At 50.8% G+C, this 23,206-nt stretch overlaps 2 protein-coding genes across 5 annotated transcripts in view; one reads left to right on the forward strand and one right to left on the reverse strand.

Annotated features, from left to right (window-relative positions):
- Positions 1-20,418, forward strand: LOC143838723 (C-type lectin lectoxin-Thr1-like). 4 transcript variants are annotated; one of them, XM_077340514.1, is made up of 6 exons: positions 1-136; positions 8,946-9,024; positions 10,622-10,710; positions 17,818-17,952; positions 18,040-18,154; positions 19,326-20,418. In XM_077340514.1, the coding sequence occupies exons 2-6, from the start codon at positions 8,967-8,969 to the stop codon at positions 19,394-19,396; spliced, it is 468 nt and encodes a 155-aa protein (XP_077196629.1). In that variant the 5' UTR covers positions 1-136; positions 8,946-8,966; the 3' UTR covers positions 19,397-20,418. The 4 variants fall into 4 exon arrangements, with proteins under 4 accessions (XP_077196629.1, XP_077196626.1, XP_077196627.1 ...); XM_077340511.1 differs by lacking the exon at positions 1-136 and adding an exon at positions 7,694-7,841; XM_077340512.1 differs by lacking the exon at positions 1-136 and adding an exon at positions 7,982-8,032.
- Positions 20,419-20,881: 463 nt separating this feature from the next.
- Positions 20,882-23,206, reverse strand: part of LOC143838714 (lithostathine-like) — a 228,311-nt gene continuing 225,986 nt past the window's right edge. The window contains exon 7 of the transcript XR_013231448.1: positions 20,882-20,891. The gene's annotated coding sequence lies outside the window, so the exon portion shown is untranslated. The remainder of the gene's footprint in view (positions 20,892-23,206) is intronic.

A 23,206-nucleotide genomic window follows, 5' to 3' on the forward strand; every position in this document is an offset into this window, starting at 1 on the left:
GCACAGAAACTCCCTCAGGCAATACAGTTCCTGATCAAGGAGTGACTTTCCTATTTAGCAGTTCAGCAATGCTGGAAAATGCCACCCTAAGAGAATCTGAGAATCAGAAAGCAAAAAGTCTCTCTACGCAGAACTGGTAAGGTACAAGTTGGAGCTGGGGGGGGGGGTAGGTGAGTATGATTTTGATCACCTCTCCAAAAAAAAAAAAAATAGGATACTGTCAAGGTGGAAGGAATGGAACAACTTTAAAGCTGATGATAACAAAACTGAACTTGCTAGATGTTTTTAAGCAGCAGGTAAACCTAGAAGGAGACACAGTTTAAAAATTGTATTGAAATGTATTGTATTGCACACAAATGTATTATATTGCAGAAACAGAATGAGAACAAGTTTGGAACATGAAGGTAGGGGGGAAAAAGATTTTGGGCTCAAAAAATCCTTATTTTCAATTGGAAGCTGTGCCAAATACATAGAAAAGAAGAAATGTGCAATAAGGAATGGACAGTAAAACATATTAGTTATGAAATTAGAAATTTAAATTTGAAATTTAAAATGCCTGAAGCAAGAAACATTATATTTTGTAGAGAAAACTTTGAAGATTTTAATGAAAGGGTGCTGGGGAGAAAATTTTTTTCCGATTTTATATTTGGTAGTGTATTGTGATGTTGATATCTATCTATCTATCTATCTATCTATCTATCTATCTATCTATCTATCTATCTATCTATCTATCTATCTATCTATCTATCTATCTATCTATCTATCTATCTATCTATCTGTATACCGCCACTCCCTGACAGGTCTTGCGGTTCACATGATAAAACATTAAAATACAATAAAAACCCTGTAATTTGCCCTATCAAACAATAAAACAAGACAGCAATGGACTCTATATTCAACCGCTATATTCAAACTAATCCATCTTGTTCAGCCATGATTTGCTATGGAGCCCCTCCTTCCCTCTTTCTTTGGGTCCCTTTTTCTAAAATAAAGAAACACTATTTAAAAGGGAAAAAAGAAATTGGGAGATGTTTTTTTTAATTTGTTGGCTCAGTCACCAGCCCAAGGGGAGGCTGAAAACTGTAAATCAGAAGGCAAAAGGACACTCAGGTTGGTGCTAAAAATGCTACTCGAGTTTTAGGATGGGTGTTGACCACAAGCAAGTTAGGGCTTTCAAAGTGTGCTCCAGTACTATGTGTGGGTGTGAACGTTGGACCATGAAGAAAGAGAATGGAGGCCTTTGAAATGTTAGGGCTACCGTAGACCACTGAAAAGATACCCATCTGGATTCTTGACCCAATCAAGTCTGAACCCACCCTGGAAGCTAGAATGACTCTGCTGATGCTCTCGAACTTTGGTCACATTTTGAGAAGATGAGAGTCACCAGCACAAACAATCGTGTGAGGAAAAGAGGAAGAAGAATCGACCCAGTTGAGGAAGCCATGGCCCTCCCTTGCAAGACTTGGGCAAGGCTGCTAAGGACAGGACGTGTGGGGTTTTTTTGAAGCATAGAATTGCCATAAGTCACAACCACGAATGAGAAAGATCACAGGTAGCAAAGGAACGGCAGTTGCTCTCCAGGGTCTCAGGCAGGGTACTTTCCCACCTCCACCTGCCTGGTCCTTTTAACTGGGGATGCTCCTGGGGACTGAACCCAGGACCTTCTGCATGCCAAGCAGAGGCTCTGCCACTGAGTCAGGGTCTCAGGTCAAGGTCTTTCCCATCCCCTCCTGCCTGGTCCTTTTAACTGGGAATGCCGGGGACTGAACCTGGGGCCTTCTGCAGGCCAAGCAGAGGCTCTGCCACTGAGCCAGGGCCTCAGGCCAAGGTCTTTCCCATCCCCTCCTGCCTGGTCCTTTTAACTGGGGATGCCGGGGACTGAACCTGGGGCCTTCTGCAGGCCAAGCAGAGGCTCTGCCCCTGAGCCAGGGTCTCAGGCCAAGGTCTTTCCCGTCCCCTCCTGCCTGGTCCTTTTAACTGGGGATGCCAGGGACTGAACCTGGGACCTTCTGCAGGCCAAGCAGAGGCTCTGCCACTGAGCCAGGGTCTCAGTCCAAGGTCTTTCCCATCCCCTCCTGCCTGGTCCTTTTAACTGGGGATGCCGGGGACTGAACCTGGGGCCTTCTGCAGGCCAAGCAGAGGCTCTGCCCCTGAGCCAGGGTCTCAGGCCAAGGTCTTTCCCATCCCCTCCTGCCTGGTCCTTCTCACTGGAGGTGCCGGGGATTGAACCTGGGGCCTTCTGCAGGCCAAGCAGAGGCTCTGCCACTGAGCCAGGCTCTCAGGCCAAGGTCTTTCCCATCCCCTCCTGCCTGGTCCTTCTAACTGGAGATGCTGCCGGGGATTGAACCGGGGACCTTCTGCCTGCCAAGCAGAGCCTCTGCCACTGAGCCAGGGTCTCAGGCCAAGGTCTTTCCCATCCCCTCCTGCCTGGTCCTTTTAACTGGAGAAGCCGGGGATTGAACCTGGGACCTTCTGCCTGCCCAGCAGAGGCTCTGCCACTGAGCCAGGGTCTCAGGTGAAGGTCTTTCCCATCCCCTCCTGCCTGGCCCTTTTAACTGGGGATGCCGGGGATTGATCCTGGGACCTTCTGCATGCCAAGCAGAGGCTCTGCCCCTGGGCCACAGTAGCTAGGCTGGAGTGCAGGCTAACAATGAGGAAGATTGTTGCCAGAGTAGATTGGGATTTGGTTTTATGGCTTTTATGTTGTAACCCACCACGAGCCAATTCCAGATTTTAAGCTTCCAAGAGTCCCGCCAACACCGTGTTCCCTTCATCCAGTTCTACTCTGTCTGTCCACACATTGTTCATTTGCACTTCCTGGAGGACATGCAATTTGGTCATCCTTGGATAGCTTTTGAACAGGAATCCACTGTGTGCACCACTTGTCCGTAAGGGAACCGTGACTGGGTCATCTAGCAAGCTCATTCTTTTGCAGACTTCAGGACTGAGGGGCCAGATTTGAGAAAGTAACAATAGAAACGGCTCTCTACATCACGCCGGTAAGATTATATTTGGGGTAGAGATGAGTTTAGTCTCTACACGGCCCCAAACTGTGAATTTAGCAATCCGCAGATGATGGTCACAGGTAGCTATCAGAATATAAAATAAGATGGATGAGATCTCACTTGCCTAAGGGGAGTTTCTGATGTGGGAACACATCTACTGGCATGCCTCCTGAAATGGATATAACTACAGATATGATGTCCGTGGTCCCGTCCCAAGGAGCACGCCAGTAGAGGTAAAGACAGGAGCTGGAGGCAGTGGCAGGCAAGGTGGGTGGTGGAGGCAGTGGTGGTGCCACAGCAAGAGGAGCTCAGCTCTGGTCCTTGCCAGTCACCACCACACCCATTTCTCATGTAGCTGTGGAAGATGGTGGTGGAGGCAGTGGATGGTGAGGCCCAGCGCTAAGCCCTGCTCCCTGAGCCACTGCCCCCACTTCTGCCCACATTCCATGGCCAGTTCTGCCCTCAGGAGAGCAGGGACAGCCTCCAAACATGGTCAGTGGCGGCGCACTGAGCAGGGCTCTGTGCCGGTCCTTCCGCCCACCACCTCAGCTATTATGTGGAGAGCCAGTTTGGTGTCGTGGTTAGGAGTGCGGACTTCTAATCTGGCATGCCGGGTTCAATTCTGCACTCCCCCACATGCAGCCAGCTGGGTGACCTTGGGCTCGCCACGGCACTGATAAAACTGTTCTGACCGGGCAGTGATATCAGGGCTCTCTCAGCCTCACCCACCCCACAGGGTGTCTGTTGTGGGGAGAGGAAAGGGAAGGCGACTGGAAGCCGCTCTGAGCCTCCTTCAGGTAGGGAAAAGCGGCATATAAGAACCAACTCTTCTTCTTCTCCTTCAGTAATCTCAGGGCTCTCTCAGCCTCCCCTCCCTCACAGGGTGTCTGTTGTGGGGAGAGGAATGGGAAGGCGACTGTAAGCCACTTTGAGCCTCCTTCAGGTAGGGAAAAGCGGCATATAAGAACCAACTCTTCTTCTTCTTCTTCTTCATAATGGCTGAGAATCTCGTCATTGATTTTTCCCCCCTTCTCTCTTTCCCCTCCTTTTCCTTCTTGAAGTAAGATGGGGAAGGAAAACTATAGTGGTTTTGATTTGATATCCCGATTAATGGAGACCCAGGATACAAGGGTAGAGCTCAGGGCATTATACCAACTGTGCAAGGCACGGCTACTAGCGCCCTACCTGCATTCGGACTGTTTGGCCACAGTGATCCATGCGATGGTCACCTCTAGATTGGACTTCTCAAACTCGCTCTACGCTGGCCTGCCCTTGTTCTCGACCCAGAAACCCCAGCTGGTGCAACATGCAGCTGCCAGGGTCCTCACTGGTTCATCTTGGAGGACTCACATCCAACCTGTGCGGAGGCACAGGTTGCAAAACACAGAGGAAGTTTTCAGTGTCACCTTTTTGTTTCCTCTTTTAGAAATAATATTTATTTATTTTTAACATGTTTGTACCGCTTCCTCCCCTATAGTGTCTTGGAGCAGTTGACAATTATATCTTTAACAGAAAGCATGCAATAAAATACATCCAAAGTTTAAAACTGGCTGGCAATGTATTATAGAATTCATGAAACATATATATATAGGTATGAATAAGCAGATTCATAATAAACATGAATGTTTAAAACAAAACAAAAAATCCACTTGTTTGGGGTTTAGTGATGAGAGAGTCTTGTGGCTCACGTCAGGGAGGAAGAAAATGGCCTTTTGTTAAGGTGTCAATGGGCGTGGCAAAGTAGAATATGACAAGAAGCTTCGTGGGAATTGTCCCTGAATTCATTGATTCTGCCTTGTCCCGTGTGTCTCGTGGGCCATGTTCCTGCTGCCTTTCTTTGCCTCCCTCTTGATGCAGCTGTTGTTCTCTTCCCCCAGGGCACAATGACACCTACCTGGAGGGTCTCTTGCCTCCTCCTCCTCCTCTTGGTTAGTCTTTTCCTGCAGTGTGAATCTCACAGGCGCAAAAGCAGCTGCAGGACAAACGACGGTAATGTACTTTCATCTCCTGGATAAGATTAATTTAATTTAATTAATTAATCCTGGATAATTAATCCTTAATTAATTTAGCGGAATCTTCACATAGAAGGGCCGCCTCCTTCTAAGATTACCTTACCCTGGGGTCTTCAACCTTTTAAATCCTGTGGGGATCTTTGGAATTCTGATATGAGGTGGTGGGCTCGAACACAAGATGACTGCCACAAGAGGCGGAGCCACCCAACAAATGTCTGTCACAGGATGCGGGGCCAACCACAGACATAGGAAGCCATAGTGCAGGGGGAAAGAGAGCTAATATTTAAAAAGAGCAATGGGAAAGAGTGAGTGAGTGAGAGAGAATGAAACTAATACATTGTTTCTTTTAATCCGCACTGCCAATCAGAAACTCTTCTGGGCAGGAGTCCCACGTGACCCGCCCACTTTCTTGAAATGCTGAATGGACACCAGAAAAGGTAGTGCTGAGCATCATATACAATGCCTTGAGCCAATGCTTGGAGAACAGGTGAAGTGTCAGAAGATTGGAGGCGGGCAAATGTTGTCCCCATCTTCAAGTAGGGGGAAAAGATGGATCCGGATAACTACCGACCGTTCAGCTTGACGTCCATAGCTGGCAAGATTTGAGAACAACTCATCAAACAGTCAGTCCTTGAGCAGCTAGAGCAGATGGTTGTGATTTCTAAGAGTCGGCATGGCTTTCCCAAAAACAAGTTATGTCAGACTAACCTTATCTCCTTCTTTGAAAAAGTTACTACCTTGATGGATCAGGGGAATGCCATAGATATGGTTTATCTCAACTTCAGTAAAGCTTATGACAAGGTTCCATGTGAAGTTGCCACGAGCCAGCTTTGGCTGACAGAGGCAACTAAATAACTTAATTAATTAATGATTAATTAATTAATAATATTCTTGTTCAGTTGCGAAAATATGGTATGGATCCTATTAATGGATCCTATTACTGTTAAGTGGATCATATTACTGGTTGACAGATCACACCAAAAGGGTGCTTGTAAATGGTTTATCATTTTCTTGGAGAGGAATAACAAGTGGAGTGCCTCAGGAATCTATCTTGAGCCCTGTATTGTTCAACATTTTCATAATAGATTTGGATGAAGGAATAGAGAGTGTGCTTATTAAATCTGCAGATGATACTAAACTGGGAGGGGCAACAAACATAGCAGAAGGCAGAATTAGGATACAGGCTAAACCGGGTAGAGAATAAATTTCCATCGTGATAAATGTTACGTTTCATTTAGGTAGGAAAAGTCAAATGCATCACTATAGGGTGGGTGAGACTTGTCTTTGCAGTATGGAAAGGATTTGTGGGTCTTAGTAGACCATGCATTGAACATAAGTCAGCAGTGTGACTTGGTAGCTAAAAAGGCAAACTGGATTTTGCACTATATTAATAGACTTATAGTGTCCAGATCACACGAGGTGATGTTACCACTTTACTCTGCTCTGGTTAGACCTCACTTAGAGTACTGTGTTGAGTTTTGGGCACCACAACTGAAGAAAGAAGTGGAGAAACTAGAACGTGTCCAGAGGAGGGCAACAAAGATGGTGAGGGGTTTGGAGACCAAGTTGTATGAGGAAAGGTTTGGAGAGCATGGTCTGTTTAACCTGGAGAGGAGACGACTGAGAAGGGATCTGATAACGATCTTCAAGTATTTAAAAGGCTGCCATATGGAGGATGGAGCAGAATTGTTCTCTCTTGCTCCAGAGGTACAGACCAGAACAAAGGGGATGAAATTAATTCAAAAGAAATTCCATCTCAACCTCTGGAAGTAGTTCCTGATAGAGCGGTTTCTCAGTGGAACAGGCTTCCTCGGGAGGTGGTGGGTTCTCCTGTGGTCCTCCAGATGTTCATGGACTACAATTCCCATGAGCCCCTGCCAGCAAGTGGCAGGTTGACTACCCCTGCTCTACAAGACTGTGAAAGAACACAGAAAGGAACCTTTCATTGCCTCTGGACACCCCAGGAGAATGCTTCTCCTCTTCTGATTCCAAATGTGCCACCTAGAATTGTTATTTTATTATTCTGCGCAAAAGGCCCTGCCAAGTATTGTGAGCTGGATGACTGCCAAGATCCTTGCCTTTGCAATCTCAGGCAAGTTACGTGGGGTCTGATTGGTCGTGTGCCCAGGCCGGGCCACCAAAGCGAACTGGTGATCCAACCAATCGCATCCCATTCCACAAAGAGCCCATGACTGTGAGGGCTGCTGGATAATCATTGCTTAGAAATTTCATTTCCCCAGGACATTTCTCCATGTTCTAGAATCAAGATGTTACGATAGTGCTCAAAGGCACCAAGAATAACTGAAGCTCATTAAATTGGGAACACAAAGAAATTTCCTCGTGACACAAAACTCCCATTCAGTGAACTTTACAGAATAGATGGCTGTGAATATCTTGGGTATTTAGACAGTAACAAGACCTGCCAGGGTGACATTCATAGAAGGGAAGGGACCTCCAGGGCCATCTAGTCCAACCCCCTGCACAATGCAGGAATTTACAGCTACCTGTCCACCCACGGTGACCCCAATTTCATGCCCAAGTTATCCCCCCACACAAAAAAATCTCCAAAATACAGCCTGACTGGGGGAAATTCTCCTCCCATCCCACAGTAGCAATCAGCAATTCCCTGGGGATGCCAGGAAGGGCCACAAGAGACAAGCCCTGGCACATCCCTTCCTGCCCACCCACTCACCATCTGCCTAAGATAAAATCAGCCTTTCTGTCAGATGACTATCCAGCCTCTGCTTAAAAACTTCCAGAGAAGGAGAACCCACCACCTCCCAAGGAAGCCTGTTCCACTCAGATACCGCTCCTTGGTTATAAGGTCCTCCTTCCATTTATTAACTCATTGGTAATACAAATGATGAGATTTTAAGGAGCGCTATTCTGAGTTTTGTCAAGTAGCAGGACTACTTTGCTTAGACAGGTGAGATCCAGCTGAGAATCCTGAGTGATTCTGGACCCTGCCCTTCCAGGAAGACTTTGGTAAGGTAAGAATAGGAAGACCTTGGTAAGGTAAGAATAATTGGTGGGGGACCATCTAGGATGATAATGCGTTGAAAAGAGGGAATCCTATGCCCAGCTGCAGAAAAAGCTGAGAGGGCATAGACCAGGGGTCCCCAACATGTCTGCAGACACCTTACCTGGCACCTGCCCAAGTGCTTTTGAAAGTAGGTGGGGCCTTTGCACGGCAAGGCTTCTGATTGGCTATTGTAGATTTGATTGGCTGTGCAGATTTTTAAAACCGTTGCTTTGGCAGCAGCAGCCACTACAGCACAAGGATCTTCAGTGTGTGACTGAAGGTAAGCGGCAGCAGCTCTTTTGCAGTTGGCCCCGCCTCCTAGAGCAGCCATTTTGTGGCTGAGCTTAGCATATTGTGGCAGATTTCCAAAGATGGCTGCAAGCTCAAGAAGATCGGAAACCCCAGTAGAGACTAGAGCTGCTTCCCTGTGGGATGAGATCCAGCGTCCTCCTAGCTGAGAGTTCTGTTTCAGCTGCTGGCAGGGAAATGAATCTCACAATTAGGAGGATATCAGATCCAGGGCCAATGGCACACCCAGCTGCCATTGCAGGACCGCCAGACCAGTAAGGCTGTAACATGTAACTGACTGGGAAGAAACAGGCTGCTCCTGTGTCTAATCAGCATATCTAATTCTCAACACGGTCCCGTCTGTGGATGCATAAATCTAGAGTGGGGCCATGAACAGACTGGAGAGCAGGGGGGGGGGAAGAACTAGAATAAAACGTGCATGGGGGAGAAAACCCCACTCCCAAAAAACAACAACAACAAAACATTAGAAACCGTTCTTTCCAGGAAGGGGAAGAGGAAATAGTTTGGGAGGGAGAAATCTGGGGATCCTGCATGTTCCTGGCTGCTCTTCTCTCCTCTGGTTCAGTCACATTCTCCTCACGTGTGTTCTCTTCCCAGGGGAAACCAAAAACGGGACTAATGGTGCCCTTCAGCCTCACCTTTCATGGCTTCCTTGTTGTCTGCCTGTTCCTGAAAGGTGAGTGCAGAGGTGACCTTCAGGTTGGGAGGGAGTGGTTCGCTGAAGGCCAGCTCCCCAGGGCGATGGATAGGGGAAGGCTGCGGCTTTCATTCCTGGCATGAAGAGTTCTCTAGAGACATCCTACTAGTGAAAATCAGGTGCTGAGATACCTAGGCTCAGGTAAGCAGGATCAGCCCTTCTTAATATTTGGAAGGGGCCCCAGCAAGGAATCCAGGGTCACTCTGCAGGGTCAGGAAACCCCCTCTGGATGCCTCTTGGCCAGAAAACCCTACCAGGAGGTGGGGAGAGGAAGAGGAGTCACCTGAATTCAGCTGTGACCTGATGGTAAGACCAAGAAGTCCAGCCTCAGCTCTCTGAAGCAGGGCCTTCGGACATGACTGCAGCAGCAAGATGGGTTCGTAAAGGAGCAGGTGGTCCTTCAGGTGGTCCCGAGCCACAAGGGCTTTCAAGGTCAGCACCAGCATCTTGGATTGTGGGTGGGAATGCAGTGTAGACCCAGTGTAGACGGGCCCAGACGGAAGGAACAGGGCCTTGACAAGCCCGTTTAGTCAACACCTGGCTGCAGAATTCGGCATAAATTGAAGCCTGTGAACACTTCTCAGGTGTAGCCCCACATAGAGAACGTTGCAGTGATCTAGATGCCCCCAGCGGCTTGCTCTTTTCTGTGCAGGAAAAGGTTGCGGCTGGCTAACCAGTCAAAGCTGGTAAAACACAACAAACGGTTGAAAGCTTCCGTTCCCAGAGTCACCTGGGTGTTGGAAATAGGCACACTCCTGGGGACGCAGCAAGATGAAAATCTCTCTGTGCCAAAATGGGTGTTGCCCATCTTACCACTGAAGATGCCAGCCACGGTTACTGGTGAAAGTTCAGGGCCTAAAATTGCCAGATCACAGCCACATGGCCTGGAACCCCCCCGGCCTGTGCCCAAGAGCCCAAGACCCAGGGGAGCATCCACCTTCTTGGGACGCCAGTTCCCTCTGACCTGGCCGGGAGGTTCAGCCGGGGGATTCTAAGCAGAAGGCTAAGAACAGATCCAAGGCAGTCCTGCTTCAGCCAAAGCGTCATTCATGTGTGGAATTCCCTGCTGCAGGAAGGGGCCGTGGCTGCAGGTTGCCAAATCCCAGCTAGGAAACTCATGAGAGATTTGGGGATACAGCCTGAGGGGAACAGGGACCTCAGTGGGGTTCAAAGCCAGAGAGTACACCCTGCAAAGCATCTCTTTTCTCCAGGGGAACTGAGCTTGGTAATCTGGAGAGGAGCTGTAATTCCAGGGGAGCCTCAGGCCCCACCTGGAGGCTGGCATCCTTAGGTGGCTACAAGCAAAGTCAGCTTCAAGAGAGGACTTAATAAATGTATGGAGGAGATGTCCATTAGTGGCTAATAGCCACAAATTATAGATGGAACATTCTCTCTGAGACAGGGATGCTCTGTCTTGGTGCTTGGGGGGCCACAGTAGGAGGGTTTCTGCAATTGTGGCCCCTCTGGAGGACATCCTGAGGGCCCCTGGGTTTTGCCCACTGTTCTTATGACCGAAGGGCTGTCTCCCTCTAACCTGGCCTCTAACAGGGATCGTCTTTTCCCCAACTCCATGCAGAAGCCAAATCTTGCCAGACGGACTGGACGTTCTACAAAGGTCACTGCTATGGCCTCTTCAACAACAAGCTGATGTGGGCAGATGCAGAGGTGAGAAGTATGTCTCAGGACAAAACCGAGGGAAGGGCGAGATCCATGGTGGTGGGGTTGGGAAGGGAGCTCTCCATTTGCTATGGTGCGGACCAGCTTGCCAACGAGCTCGGCCTGCAAGTTGCTCATTGTAGCTCATGCTGGCAACCCGAAACTCACAACGGGCCAAGAGCTCCCTGCTGTTTCCCCACCCTCATGTTTACCCAGCCTCATGGGTTTGCCAGCATTGAGTTGGGGAATTCCTGGAGTGTTGGAAGAGGAAGAGGAATAGTTGGTTCTTAGATGCCGCTTTTCTCTACCCGAAGGAGTCTCAAAGTGACTTACATTCACCTGTCAGGATTGCTAGAAAACCCTGTCATAAATTAGCCTGAGTTTCTCCATGACAGTTAGATTGCTTGGTGCCTGGGAGCTCCAGGTCCTATATCATGCATGCTCGTTAAAAGTGAAACTATGTGTTTGTAGCCATTATCTCTGAATGTAGCCATTATCTCTGAATGTACTTTTCCGTGAGGCCTCTCGGCTAGGTCTGGTTCTGCTAACCATAACATCTTATCTAAGCCTGAAAGCCAAGGACGTGTGAAAGTAACACTGTTTTTAATTGCATTTGTCTCCTCTTTCTGCCTCCCCTCCCTTGGGAACTTTCAAGTTTTGGGCGGGAGAATTGTATTGATAAGGTGAAGCAAATCTGTCCTCAGGCAGATTTGACTTCTCTAGTCTAGGTGTATGAAGAACTTCTCAATAAAACTTTCTATTTCAAAGAAGTTGGTTGTGAGTCCTTGCAATGTCTGACATTAAGTCAAATCTCGCAACACCTTTCGCCTGCCAATATGCAGGACGAAAGTAATATCTATACTGAGCAGGAAGAGGGTCTGGATTGGGACTACTCTCAGGGCGAAGAGGCTGGAGCGGGCTCGTTTAGCTCTGGAATGGCCAAAGTCCTGGGGGAAGCAACTCCGGGCCACTCCGAGTTCCGGGAAAAGCACATCACGGAACGCAGGCGCTTGTCAAAGTATGACCGCCTGACAGGTGATGAGCTGTGGCCTGAGCAACTGCCTGCGGGGGTTTCAAGCCGAGGATTGGCGACCACCCTCGAGGTGCAGGAGTTGCAGCAGAGAATCGGCAGGGTGACCAACTGGCTGCAGACGGTGTCGGGAGAGTTGGCTCCGGAGTCGCAGCGTGAGGCAAGGCGCCTGCTGCGGGAATTGCAAGCGGACTTCCGCGAACCAGGCGGCCAGCGTTTGGGCGACCTTCCAACCCTAAGGGAGCGCGAGGTGGTGGCGATGGACGCCGAGGCCGAAGCCGCAGCCCTGGCGGCGGCGAGGGCAGCAGCACAGTCAGGGGGCGAAGAAGAAGAAGACGACCTCGGGGCGGCTGCGGCCAGGAGAAGAGCAGAACCCCTGGTGCTGGATTGGGCTGTGGTCCAGGTACCGGCGGATGGAGCCAGAGCCATTGGAATGCAAGTGGCAGCAGCAGCAGCGGCGGCTGATGGCGCAGCGGCGGCAGCAGCGGTGGGAGCAGCGGCGGCGGCTGGTGCGGTGGCAGGAGTCAGTCGCGGAGTGCGCCCACGACCCCGTGGAGCGCAGGCTCCAATGGATTGGGGTCCGGGTCACCTGCCTCCCCATCTGCGGGGGGTTGAAATGCGGAGCACCTACAAGTTTAAGGCCCGTTTCTCGGGTGACTCGTCAGCTTTACCTTCTTTCCTGGTCCACCTCCAAGCTTATATGATGGACATGGGTTTCACCTTCCATGATGATGCCGAGCGCATTCGCTTTGTGGGAGAGTGCCTTGAGGGAGAGGCGGCGAAGTGGTTCATGGATCTCTACCGTTACAACCCGAGAGCAGTTCGCAACTACAATCACTTCCTGAGAACCATGCGCCTGATGTACATGGAGCCCTTTGAGAAAGAGACGGCGGAGAAGAAACTTAAGGCCCTTAAACAAGGGACAATGACTGTGGCCGAGTATGCCCGAGAATTCAAGAAATTATCATCGGCCGTTCCGGATTGGACGGAACCCCAGAGAGTGCATGCTTTCGTGGGGGGCCTCTCTGGAAACCTGTCCAGCAAGTGCCTCCTCCTAGACGACCTGTTGACCGTGCTGGGTTGGGTACAGCTGGCGGGAGAGATGGAAAACCGTCTGGAACGGGCCGCTGAGTACAAAGGAATCGCGGAGAAAATGGGGGGGAAGACCTCCACCCCGAAGATACCCAAGCCCAAAGCTAAACTGGATCCCGGCGAGCGCACGCGGCGCATGGAGAAAGGATTATGTTTGGGCTGCGGCCAGGCTGGCCATTTCCTTGCCCAGTGCCCGGCTAAAACTGGGGCGGGAAGTTCAGCGAGCACCAAACCGATGGGAGGAGCACCAGCCAAAGCCACGACAACCAAGAAAATGGCCCCAAAGAAGACCGCCAAGTCCCTACTTGCCCTGGCTGGGGCAGCGACTGTGGTGGAGGAATCTAGCGGCAGTAGCCAAGAGGAGGAACCGCAGTCTGGAGAGCAGTTGGGAAACGACGACGACCTGCTGTAAAGGCACCCCGCCAGCAAGTCTCTGGCAGGGGCAAACGCGCGGTGAGTGACTCTCCCCTGGTTCTCTTGCCCGCCACTCTCACAGAACCCATCTCCGGGAAAAAAGTGGGTGTACGTTGCATAGTGGACTCAGGCTGTACCAAAACCCTGGTAAGCCCAGTACTGGCCGAGACTTTGGGGGTGGGGAAGGTGCCTCTAAGGGAGCCCCTGCCCATTACTCAGTTGGATGGGAAATGTGCCCCAGGGGGGGAGGCCACAGTGAAAACGCTCCCGATGGACTTGGACATTGATAAACATTGGGAGCAAATCCAACCCCTGGTGGCACCTCATTCTGCGTTCCCGTGTGTGTTGGGGCTGGACTGGTTGCGTGAACATGACCCCACGGTGAAGTGGAAGAAGGGGACAGTCCCTGGGTTGCAAGCAGCACCTACGGCCCCCACCCGCCCCGGGCTTCCAGACGATGGCCGCGGTAGCGGAGGCGGGGAGTCTAGCCCTCCCGCGGGAGTATCGTGTGTTTGAGGATGTGTTTGCTGAGGCTGAGTGCAATCAGTTGCCTCCCCATCGCAAAACTGACTGTGCAATTGAGCTGAAAAGGGGAGAGCCGCTTCCTAAGGCCAAATTGTACTCTATGAGTCCGAGAGAAATGAAGGAGCTCAGGGAGTTCCTGGACAAAAATTTAGCCAGGGGTTTCATTAGACTGGCCACTTCCCCCCTGGCTGCCCCAGTCCTCTTCGTAAAAAAGAAGGATGGGTCCCTTCGCCTCTGCACGGATTACCGGGGGCTGAATGCTGTTTCCACCTGCAATGCCTACCCCTTACCATTGATTAAGGATTTGTTGGGGCATCTTGGGAAGGGCCCGGATTTTTACAAAATTGGACTTGAGGGAAGCTTACTACAGGGTCCGCATAAAGAAGGGGCATGAGTACTTGACGGCATTCAACACCCCCTTGGGCCAATTTGAATACACTGACATGCCGTTCGGCCTCGCCGGCGCTCCGGGCATGTTCATGAACATGATAAATGAAATTATGCATGATTTGTTGTATCAGGGGGTGCTGGTCTACATAGATGATATTTTGGTGTATTCTGACAACCTGGACAAACACACGAAATTAGTCCGGGAGGTGCTTAGCCGGCTGCGGAAGCACCAACTGTTTGCCAAACTTTCGAAATGCGAGTTCCACCGGGAGGCGGTGGAGTTTCTTGGATTCCGGGTGTCCAAGGCTGGGATCGAAATGGACCCGGGCAAAGTGCGGGACTTGTTGGCCTGGGAACCACCCAGGACTAGGAGGCAACTTCAAAGTTTCTTAGGCTTCGTGAACTTTTATAGAACGTTTATCCCCAATTTTGCCAAGGTGGCATTGCCTCTAACTGACTTGTTAAAAACGAAAGAGGGCGGTAAAGCGGCGACTCGGCCGGGCGCCCCGCTCCAGTGGTCCCCCCTTTGCCAGGAGGATTTCGAGAGTTTGAAACTCCTTTTTACGTCTGAACCGGTGTTGGCACATGCTGACCCAACCAAACAATTCACGGTGCAAGTAGATTCGTCGGATGTGGCAATGGGGGCCGTGATCCTGCAAGAGGGGGAAGATGGGAAGCTGCACCCCCTAGCCTATCTGTCAAAAAAGTTTTCGGGGGCAGAGCGCAACTGGGCAATTTGGGAAAAAGAGACAGCTGCAGTGAAATTAGCTCTTGCTACATGGAGGCATTGGCTGGAAGGGTCCTCCGTCCCGTTTGTAGTTTGGACGGACCATAAAAATCTCCAAACGCTCAAGCAGCCTCGCTCCTTGTCAGCCAAGCAAATGCGGTGGGCGGAGTTTTTCTCCCGGTTCAACTTTTCTCTTAAGCATCTGCCAGGCAAAATGAATTTTTTGGCGGACGCCCTTTCTCGCTTGCCCCAGTACAACAGCAAACGAGACCCATTGGTGGACACGGTGTTCACACCCGCCCAGTTGGGGTTGGCTGCCGTGACGCGTAGTCAAACAAAAAAAGGAAGCCCGGTCCCCGGTGGGTGGGTTCAGAAGGAGGTCCTACAAGACTCTGAATTCGTTTCCCTTCGCCCCACCATAGTCGACAAAGGGGGCCTGTTTTTCAAAGGCGAGCGCCTCTACGTCCCAGCAGTGGCGCGCGGAGACGTTTTGAAATTGTGTCACGATGCAAAGACGGCAGGACATTTTGACTTTGTGAAAACTCTGCACCTGGTCAGAAGACACTACTGGTGGCCAATGTTGAGGGGGGATGTGGAGAAATATGTGCAAGGCTGCCCCACCTGCCTTGTTTCCAAACCCCCAGGAGGGAAGAAACGAGGGTTGCTGCCGCCCCTGCCCACCCCCTTCTGCCCCTGGTCCGATGTGACTATAGACTTTATCACAGACCTGCCTCCCAGCCAGGGTAAAACTGTGGTTTGGGTGGTAGTGGATGCATTTTCAAAGCAAGCTCACTTCATCCCCTGCGTGGGTCTGCCCTCGGCGGCCAAACTGGCTTCTATGTTTGTGGCTCACATAGTCCGACTACATGGTATTCCTAGGAGATTGCTCACGGATCGTGGCCCCCAGTTCGTTGCCAAGTTCTGGCGGGAGCTCTTGAAGTTGCTGGGGGTGGAACAAGCCCTGACCTCTGGCTACCACCCTGAGTCCAATGGGCAAACGGAACGGGTGAACCAAATTCTTGAACAATATCTACGTTGTTTCATTAACCACCAACAGAATGATTGGGTCGCCCTCCTGCCCCTTGCTGAGTTTGCTTACAACAACGGGGTGCATGCTTCCACCGGAGTATCTCCCTTTAAGGTGGTGCACGGAACTGACCTTATTGCTGCACCCACCTGGGATTTGGTTTCCACTGAAGCTCCTGATGTCACTAAATGGTCTAAGAATATTAGTGCAGCTTGGCCAGACATTGTCTCTAGCCTCGAGGAGGCAAAACAAGCGTATAAGTCCCAGGCAGACAAAAAACGTGCGCCTGCACCCGCCTGGAAATTGGGGGACCTCGCCTACCTCTCCACGAAAAACCTACGTTGTCAGCAACAGTCTAAAAAATTAGGTCCTAAGTTTGTGGGACCCTTTCCCATTGTAAAAGTGATCAATGATGTGACTGTTGAATTGGGTTTGCCAAAGACTTACAGGAATGTGCATCCGGTTTTTCATTCCAGCCTGCTGGGGCGAGCCCCCTTGCGGGATGTGTGGCACCCTCCGCTCTCAACGCCTGTGCCTGTCTTTATTGACAAGGACACCCACTACGAAGTCAACCAGATCTTGGACTCTCGTTTGCACAAGGGCCGGCTCCAGTACTTGGTGGATTGGAAGGATTTCCCTTCGGGGGAAAGGGAGTGGGTTGATGCGGGGAATGTGAAAGCCCCCCGCCTTCTCAGAGCATTCCATCGTGCCTTCCCATTGTGTCCACGGCCGGTGGATGCGGGGTAGTGGGGGAGTCTGTTTTGGTGCAGAGGGATGTCAGGATTGTTAGAAAACCCTGTCATAACTTAGCCTGAGTTTCTCCATGACAGTTAGATTGCTTGGTGCCTGGGAGCTCCAGGTCCTATATCATGCATGCTCGTTAAAAGTGAAACTATGTGTTTGTAGCCATTATCTCTGAATGTACTTTTCCGTGAGGCCTCTCGGCTAGGTCTGGTTCTGCTAACCATAACATCTTATCTAAGCCTGAAGACAGCCAAGGACATGTGAAAGTAACACTGTTTTTAATTGCATTTGTCTCCTCTTTCTGCCTCCCCTCCCTTGGGAACTTTCAAGTTTTGGGCGGGAGAATTGTATTGATAAGGTGAAGCAAATCTGTCCTCAGGCAGATTTGACTTCTCTAGTCTAGGTGTATGAAGAACTTCTCAATAAAACTTTCTATTTCAAAGAAGTTGGTTGTGAGTCCTTGCAACATCTGACATCACCTTCCAACAGACACCATGTGAGGGAGGTGCTGAGAGAGCCCTGATATGACTGAAGAAGAAGAGTTGGTGGAATGAAATTAGTTCAAAAGGAATTCCGTCTAAACCTCAAGAAGAAGTTCCTGACAGTTAGAGCGGTTTTTCAGTGGAACAGGCTTCCTTGGGAGGTGGTGGATTCTCCATCTTTGGAGATTTTTAAGCAGAGGCTGGAGAGCCATCTGACGGAGAGGCTGATTCTGGGAAGGTTCAAGGGGGTGGCAGGTGACAGTGGATGAGCGAGAGGGTTGTGAGTGTCCTGCACAGTGCAGGGGGTTGGACTAGATGACCCGGGAGGTCCCTTCCAACTCTATGATTCCATGAGGACAGGCTGGTCTGCATCATCCAGGCTAGGGCAAGAGAGGAACTGAGGTGGCTGGCCATTCTCTGCCTCTCCGTGGCCACCCTGGACGTCCTTGGTAGTCTCCCATCCAGTGACTCCTCCGCCCAGACCCTGCTTAACCTCGGAGATGTAACGGGAACACGCTAGGCTGGGCGCTGCAGGACAGGACCTGCCTGGCAGATTGACTCCAAAAGTGTGTCGCACACATTTCAGGCAGGGACTTGAGCCATGTCCTTCCCGCCGTCCCCTCATGAAGCATCCAGCTCTCCTGCCTGGGAAATAAAATAGGCATTTTTCTTGATCAACGTTTAGGTTGAATGCCATAAACTGGGGGGTCACCTGGCCTCCATCCACTTCCTGGAAGAAATGGGTCATCTTTCCCAGTACATTCGCAAATTCATCCAAGGATATGAGAACGTCTGGATCGGAATGTATTCGCCCCTTAAGGTGAGTTTAGAACCCAAGGCCTTTTCGTCCCAGCAGCCCCAGTCCCTGTCCCCAGTGCAGACCGACCGCCTCCCTCTCTCCTGGCAGGATCAACGGTGGCAGTGGGTGGACCACACCTCCATCCGCTACCTGCCCTGGGACGACGGAGAACCAAACAACTTCTTTTTTAATGAGTACTGTGTCGAGTTGCGATACAAGAAAGGTAAGAGCCATGGGAGCCACAAAAGGGGGGCACGTGGCAGTGCGAGAACCTGCGGGCACGCCGGGAATTTAATGAGCAGAAGGTTTAGAACCGATAAAAGGAAGTGCATCGTCATCCCTAGAGACGTTGACCTGTGGGATTCACCGCGGCAGGAAGTCGTGGCAGCTACCTGCGTAGACAGCTTCAAGAGGAGATTGGAGAGTCATGGGGCAGAGCTTCACCAGTGGCTGTAAGGCACAAGATATAGAGGAAATGCTGTGTCTTGGGCAGTGAAGGTCTATATACTTGGAGCTTGGCGAGCCACAGTGGGAGGGCTTCTGAAGTTCTGGCCCTGCTGGTGGAACTCCTGAGGGCACCTGGTTCTTGGTCACTGTGTTACACAGAGTGTTGGACTGGAGGGGACACTGGCCTGACCCAACATGGCTTCTCTGATCTTCTTATGTCTGGAGCAGGGATGCTCTGTCTTCTTGGTGCTTGGGGGTCCACAGTGGGAGGGCTCCTGGAGTTCTGGCCCTGCTGGTGGACTTCCTGAAGGCACCTGGTTTTTGGCCACTGTGTGACACAGAGAATTGGACTGAAGGGTCCAGTGGCCTGATCCATCATGGCTTCTCTTATGTTCTTATGTGACACAGAGTGTTGGACTGGAGGGGCCACTGGCCTGACCCAACAGGGCTTCTCTGATGCTCTTACGTTCTTACTGGGTGACTGAAGGAGAAGCCATCTTCTCATAGTTTTTGCCATCAAATCAAACCCATCCCCTTGAACTGGTATGGCCACACCCCTTGGCCATGCCATGCCTGTATCCTTCAGTCTCTCAGTAGGGCCTCATTAGGCATCACACAAGCCATGATTTGTGCCAGCTCCTTTTCCGTCTTCAGCCCTGTCAGCTGGAGGGCAGAGAGCAGTCAACTATACGTGCCTAGGGAGCCTTCTACCCTCCCGGTTGAGACCCTCTTAGACCCTGCTTGAAAGGATTCCTTTGCTGCAGGGCAAGTGGAGGGGGAGGGCGGCGATTTGGGTCTGCGCCCGAAGAAGCAAATTTTGGTGCGGAAACGGACAAAAAAGCCAGCCCTTTAAAAATGCAAATCCAAAAGACATCGCTAGTGCAGAAACAGTCAAAGTGTAAAACTGGAAGAAATGACCCGGCCTTGTGTTTTTAATTGCTTTGCAGATTACACCCGTTGGAATGATGAGAACTGTATGAGAAAGCAGCCTTATGTCTGCAAACAAGTGGCGATTTAAGAAGAGCCGGGAACAGGGATGCAGCACAGACAGGAATGGGCCGGACAGTTTGAGACGCCGCTGCTTCTCCTGGTCTCCCCCCCTGGTCTCTCCCCCTGGATTAGCCCCCCACCTTTGACAGCAGGGGCGTGAAACTCATTTCCCAGGGAGGGAATGTCTGGGAATGGGGAGGAGGGTGAAATGTTACTGCTGCCAAACCCAGGAGCTCTCCGGCATTTTCCCCTTGAAAACTGCCAATCAACACTTAATCTTTCAAAAACATATTAAGGGTGGGGAGAGATGTTTCCTCAGAAAGCCCTTTCTCTGGGGTTCCCAACTACCTGGTGGGGCCTGGAGATCACCTACTTTTAGAATCATCTCCAAGCTACAGAGAGCAGTTCCCCTGGAGGGCCGAGTCCATGACATCATATCCCTGATGAGGTCCCTCCCCTCCATACGCCCCACCCACCTCAGGCTCCGCCCCTAATATATCCAAGTATTTTTAGCAATCTGCCTTTATCCCAGAAGCAAATTCAGTGCACAGAGATCGTCTCCATTGCAATTGGAAAGGGATTTTAAAGTGTTGCCAGGTGTTGATCCTGATCCAGCCCCCTTTTCAATCCCCAAACAGGGTTGCAAAGTTCCATGTGGCATCTGGGGAGCACCTGGAATGACCACGGATCTCCACTTACCCTTGGAGGGTAGACTCGAGGGCATCATCCCCTACTGAAGTTGAGGACATATTTTGCTGAAATGCCCCCCCCCCTCAGTCTTTGTCCTCCCTAGACTCCACCCCCAATATCTCCAGGAAATTCTCACCCCGGAGTTGGCACCCCTAGTGCCTAAAGCACTGGTGGGGCGGGCATACACACCGTGCTCTGTGGGCACCCGGAAAAGCATTGGAAGGGGGGGGGGGGCGATCTCTGTGCTATGAGCCCTTGTCCTAAAATGCAAAAGCCACTTAATGTGATCCACCTGCAAGTAACATTCATTTCCAGTGAGAAGGCAAAGGCATTTCAATAAACTGTCTCGCTTTCTAGGGCTCTCTGGACTCATGTCTGCCTGATTTTTCTCCAAGGATGCACCTTCATCCTTCCTAAGTGCTGCGCGTCTCAAGGTGCTGGTTGGAGAGCTCCAGAATTACCACTGCAGGTCTCCGCGTTACAGAGATCCCTGCAGAAAATGACTGTTCTGGAAGATGGATTGTATGGCATTTAGAGCCAACGCTGTGCAGTGGTTAGAGAGAGATGGACGGGTACGATTCCCTACTCCTCCTTCACATGCAGTCAGTCGGGTGACCTTGAGCTAGTCACAGTTCTCTTAGAGCTCTGTCAGCCTCACCCACCTCACAGGGTGTCTATTGTGGGGTGAGGAAGATGTTTGAAAGCTGCTTTTGAAAGCTCCTTCAGGTAGTGAAAAGCAGAGTATAGAAAACCAGCTCTTCTCCTTCTGCATCATGATACTCCACTGTGGTCTCTCCGCACTCCCCAAGTTCCACTCTACAAATCTCTGGGAACTTTTCACCTTTTCCTTCTACAAGGGGCCATCAGACTCCTGTTTTTAAAAAATGGGCTCAGAGCCCTGAAAGAATTCTATGGAATCTTTCATGCTGCGAACAGGATGCCTTTGTCAGGATGCCTTTGAATGAATTTGCCGATTTAAAGGTATCTTGGGCTAAGGAGTGTGATCAATTATCTGCTAATAACTGCTAAATTTAGCTGATAGAACAGAGAGTCCCAGCAGGAGCCACCAAGAGGGGCACAGTGACGGTGGTTTGAGCTTTGCCAATGGGTAACTGGACCAATATCCAACATGGCTGCCTAGGGAAGACTTTAATAAGGAGCTGAAGCACAGCTGTGTGTTGCCCTGTGGGGGCAAGCAGGTGGAAGTAGAGGTGCTTTTATACCCCGCTTTTCACAGGAGTCCCAAAAGGGCTTACAAATACTATTCCTCTCCCCACAACAGATCCCCTGTGAGGTAGGTGGGGCCAAGAGAGCTCTGAGAGAACTGCACTGAGAAAACAGGACTGTGACTGGCCCAATGTCACTCCTGTTGGAGGAGGAGTGGGGAATCAAAACCAGATCTCCAGATTAGAATCCACCACTCTTATCCAGGCTGGCTTTCAAGATCTTACCCCGGAACCAACGGAAAGAGTAGGTGCCCTTACTGCGGATGGGTCGATCCTGCACGACACACAGACAGACGTCCTAAGTGGGGCTGCCTTCAGCACACAGGGAGGTGGGGCAGCTCCCAGGGCCCAGGGCTTCTGACCGGGCCCCCTCCAGCAGACTCCCGACTCGTTCCTCCCTGGTCCCTCTGCTCAGGCCACTGGCAAACTGGCTTCGTATTCCGTTCTTGTCCCTGGTTGCCAAGGAAATTTTTCCTGTCATTTTAGAAGGTCCCTTTTTAGCGTAATTTACTTTCCTGCTCAGACAAACTTTCTTCCGTTGGATTAACAAACCACTTTTGAGGGAAAGCAGGTTCTTCCATTTCCCCCCCTCGGCTGCACTTCCACACCGCTGTTCTCTATAAAATATCCAGAGTACTTCCTAGAATGCTGTTTCCATCGTGCACAAGTTTACACTACGAATGTTTCCTCAGACTTTTTTTTGGAACACTCTAGATTGAGAGCTATAGTGCTAAGGCAGTATTGAGTGATATAGAGTAGGAGGGGCCAACCAGGCTGGTCAGTGCAGGATCAGCCTCCAGCATCCAGGAGAAGGATCTGTCCAGCCGCTGCTTGGAGACGGCCAGTGAGGGGGAGCTCCCCACCTCCTTAGGCAGCCCCTTCCACTGCTGAACTAGACTCCCAGAATCCTAGAGTAGGAGGGGCCAACCAGGCTGGTCAGTGCAGGATCAGCCTCCAGCATCCAGGAGAAGGATCTGTCCAGCCGCTGCTTGGAGACGGCCAGTGAGGGGGAGCTCCCCACCTCCTTAGGCAGCCCGTTCCATTGCTGAACTAGACCCATAGAATCCTAGAGTGGGAAGGGGCCACCCCGGCCATCTAGTCCCACCCCCTGCTCAGTGCAGGATCAGCCTCCAGCATCCAGGAGAAGGATCTGTCCAGCCACTGCTTGAAGACGGCCAGTGAGGGGGAGCTCCCCACCTCCTGAGGCAGTCCATTCCGCTGCTGAACTAGACTCAGAGAATCCCAGAATGGGTTAGGGTTAGGGAAGGGGCTATCCTGGCCATCTAGACTAGATGACCCTGGAGGTGCCTTCCAGCTCTGTGATTCTATGATTCTCCATATACACATGCATATTTTGTTCCATTATCCATCACTGTGAGAATATATCTTGGTTTTCCAGCAGATGGTGTCAGTGGACTGATCAGGTCAACATGGAATTTCTCTAGAGGCTTTTATTCCTTGTTCTGAGAGTTCGCATTATTGCTGCACATGGAAGGTCTTGTTCCCTTTTCTTTCAGACAGATTTCATAGCCATTCCTGGACATTTCACACCCCATAGTCTTATCGCCAACATCACACAGAGACTTCGTAACAGAATAGAAATTTCTGTCGCTCTCCTCTGTGTCGGGGACCCGCTTGCTAACTGAAAAAACAGGGTGCCCCTTTGAAGAAAACGTCACGCCAGGCCTGGTGAACGATACAACAGGAACAAGCTTTATTTCAGCAACGTGGAGTCCGCTGGTATGGAGTAAGAGCTTCCACCGAACTCCAGGTGGAAGCTCCCTTTTATACAAAACCCACCTCCTTAGGCTGTATTGCCCCACCCAGTACTTGCGGAGGGAACATGCTGATACAATCATGACTCATGCACATATGCGAGGTTTTCCGGGGTTCCTGATGGCCCATTTTCCTGGAACAAAGGG

This window comes from Paroedura picta, chromosome 5 (genome assembly GCF_049243985.1).
Source record: "Paroedura picta isolate Pp20150507F chromosome 5, Ppicta_v3.0, whole genome shotgun sequence".
NCBI classification, from domain to species: domain Eukaryota; kingdom Metazoa; phylum Chordata; class Lepidosauria; order Squamata; family Gekkonidae; genus Paroedura; species Paroedura picta.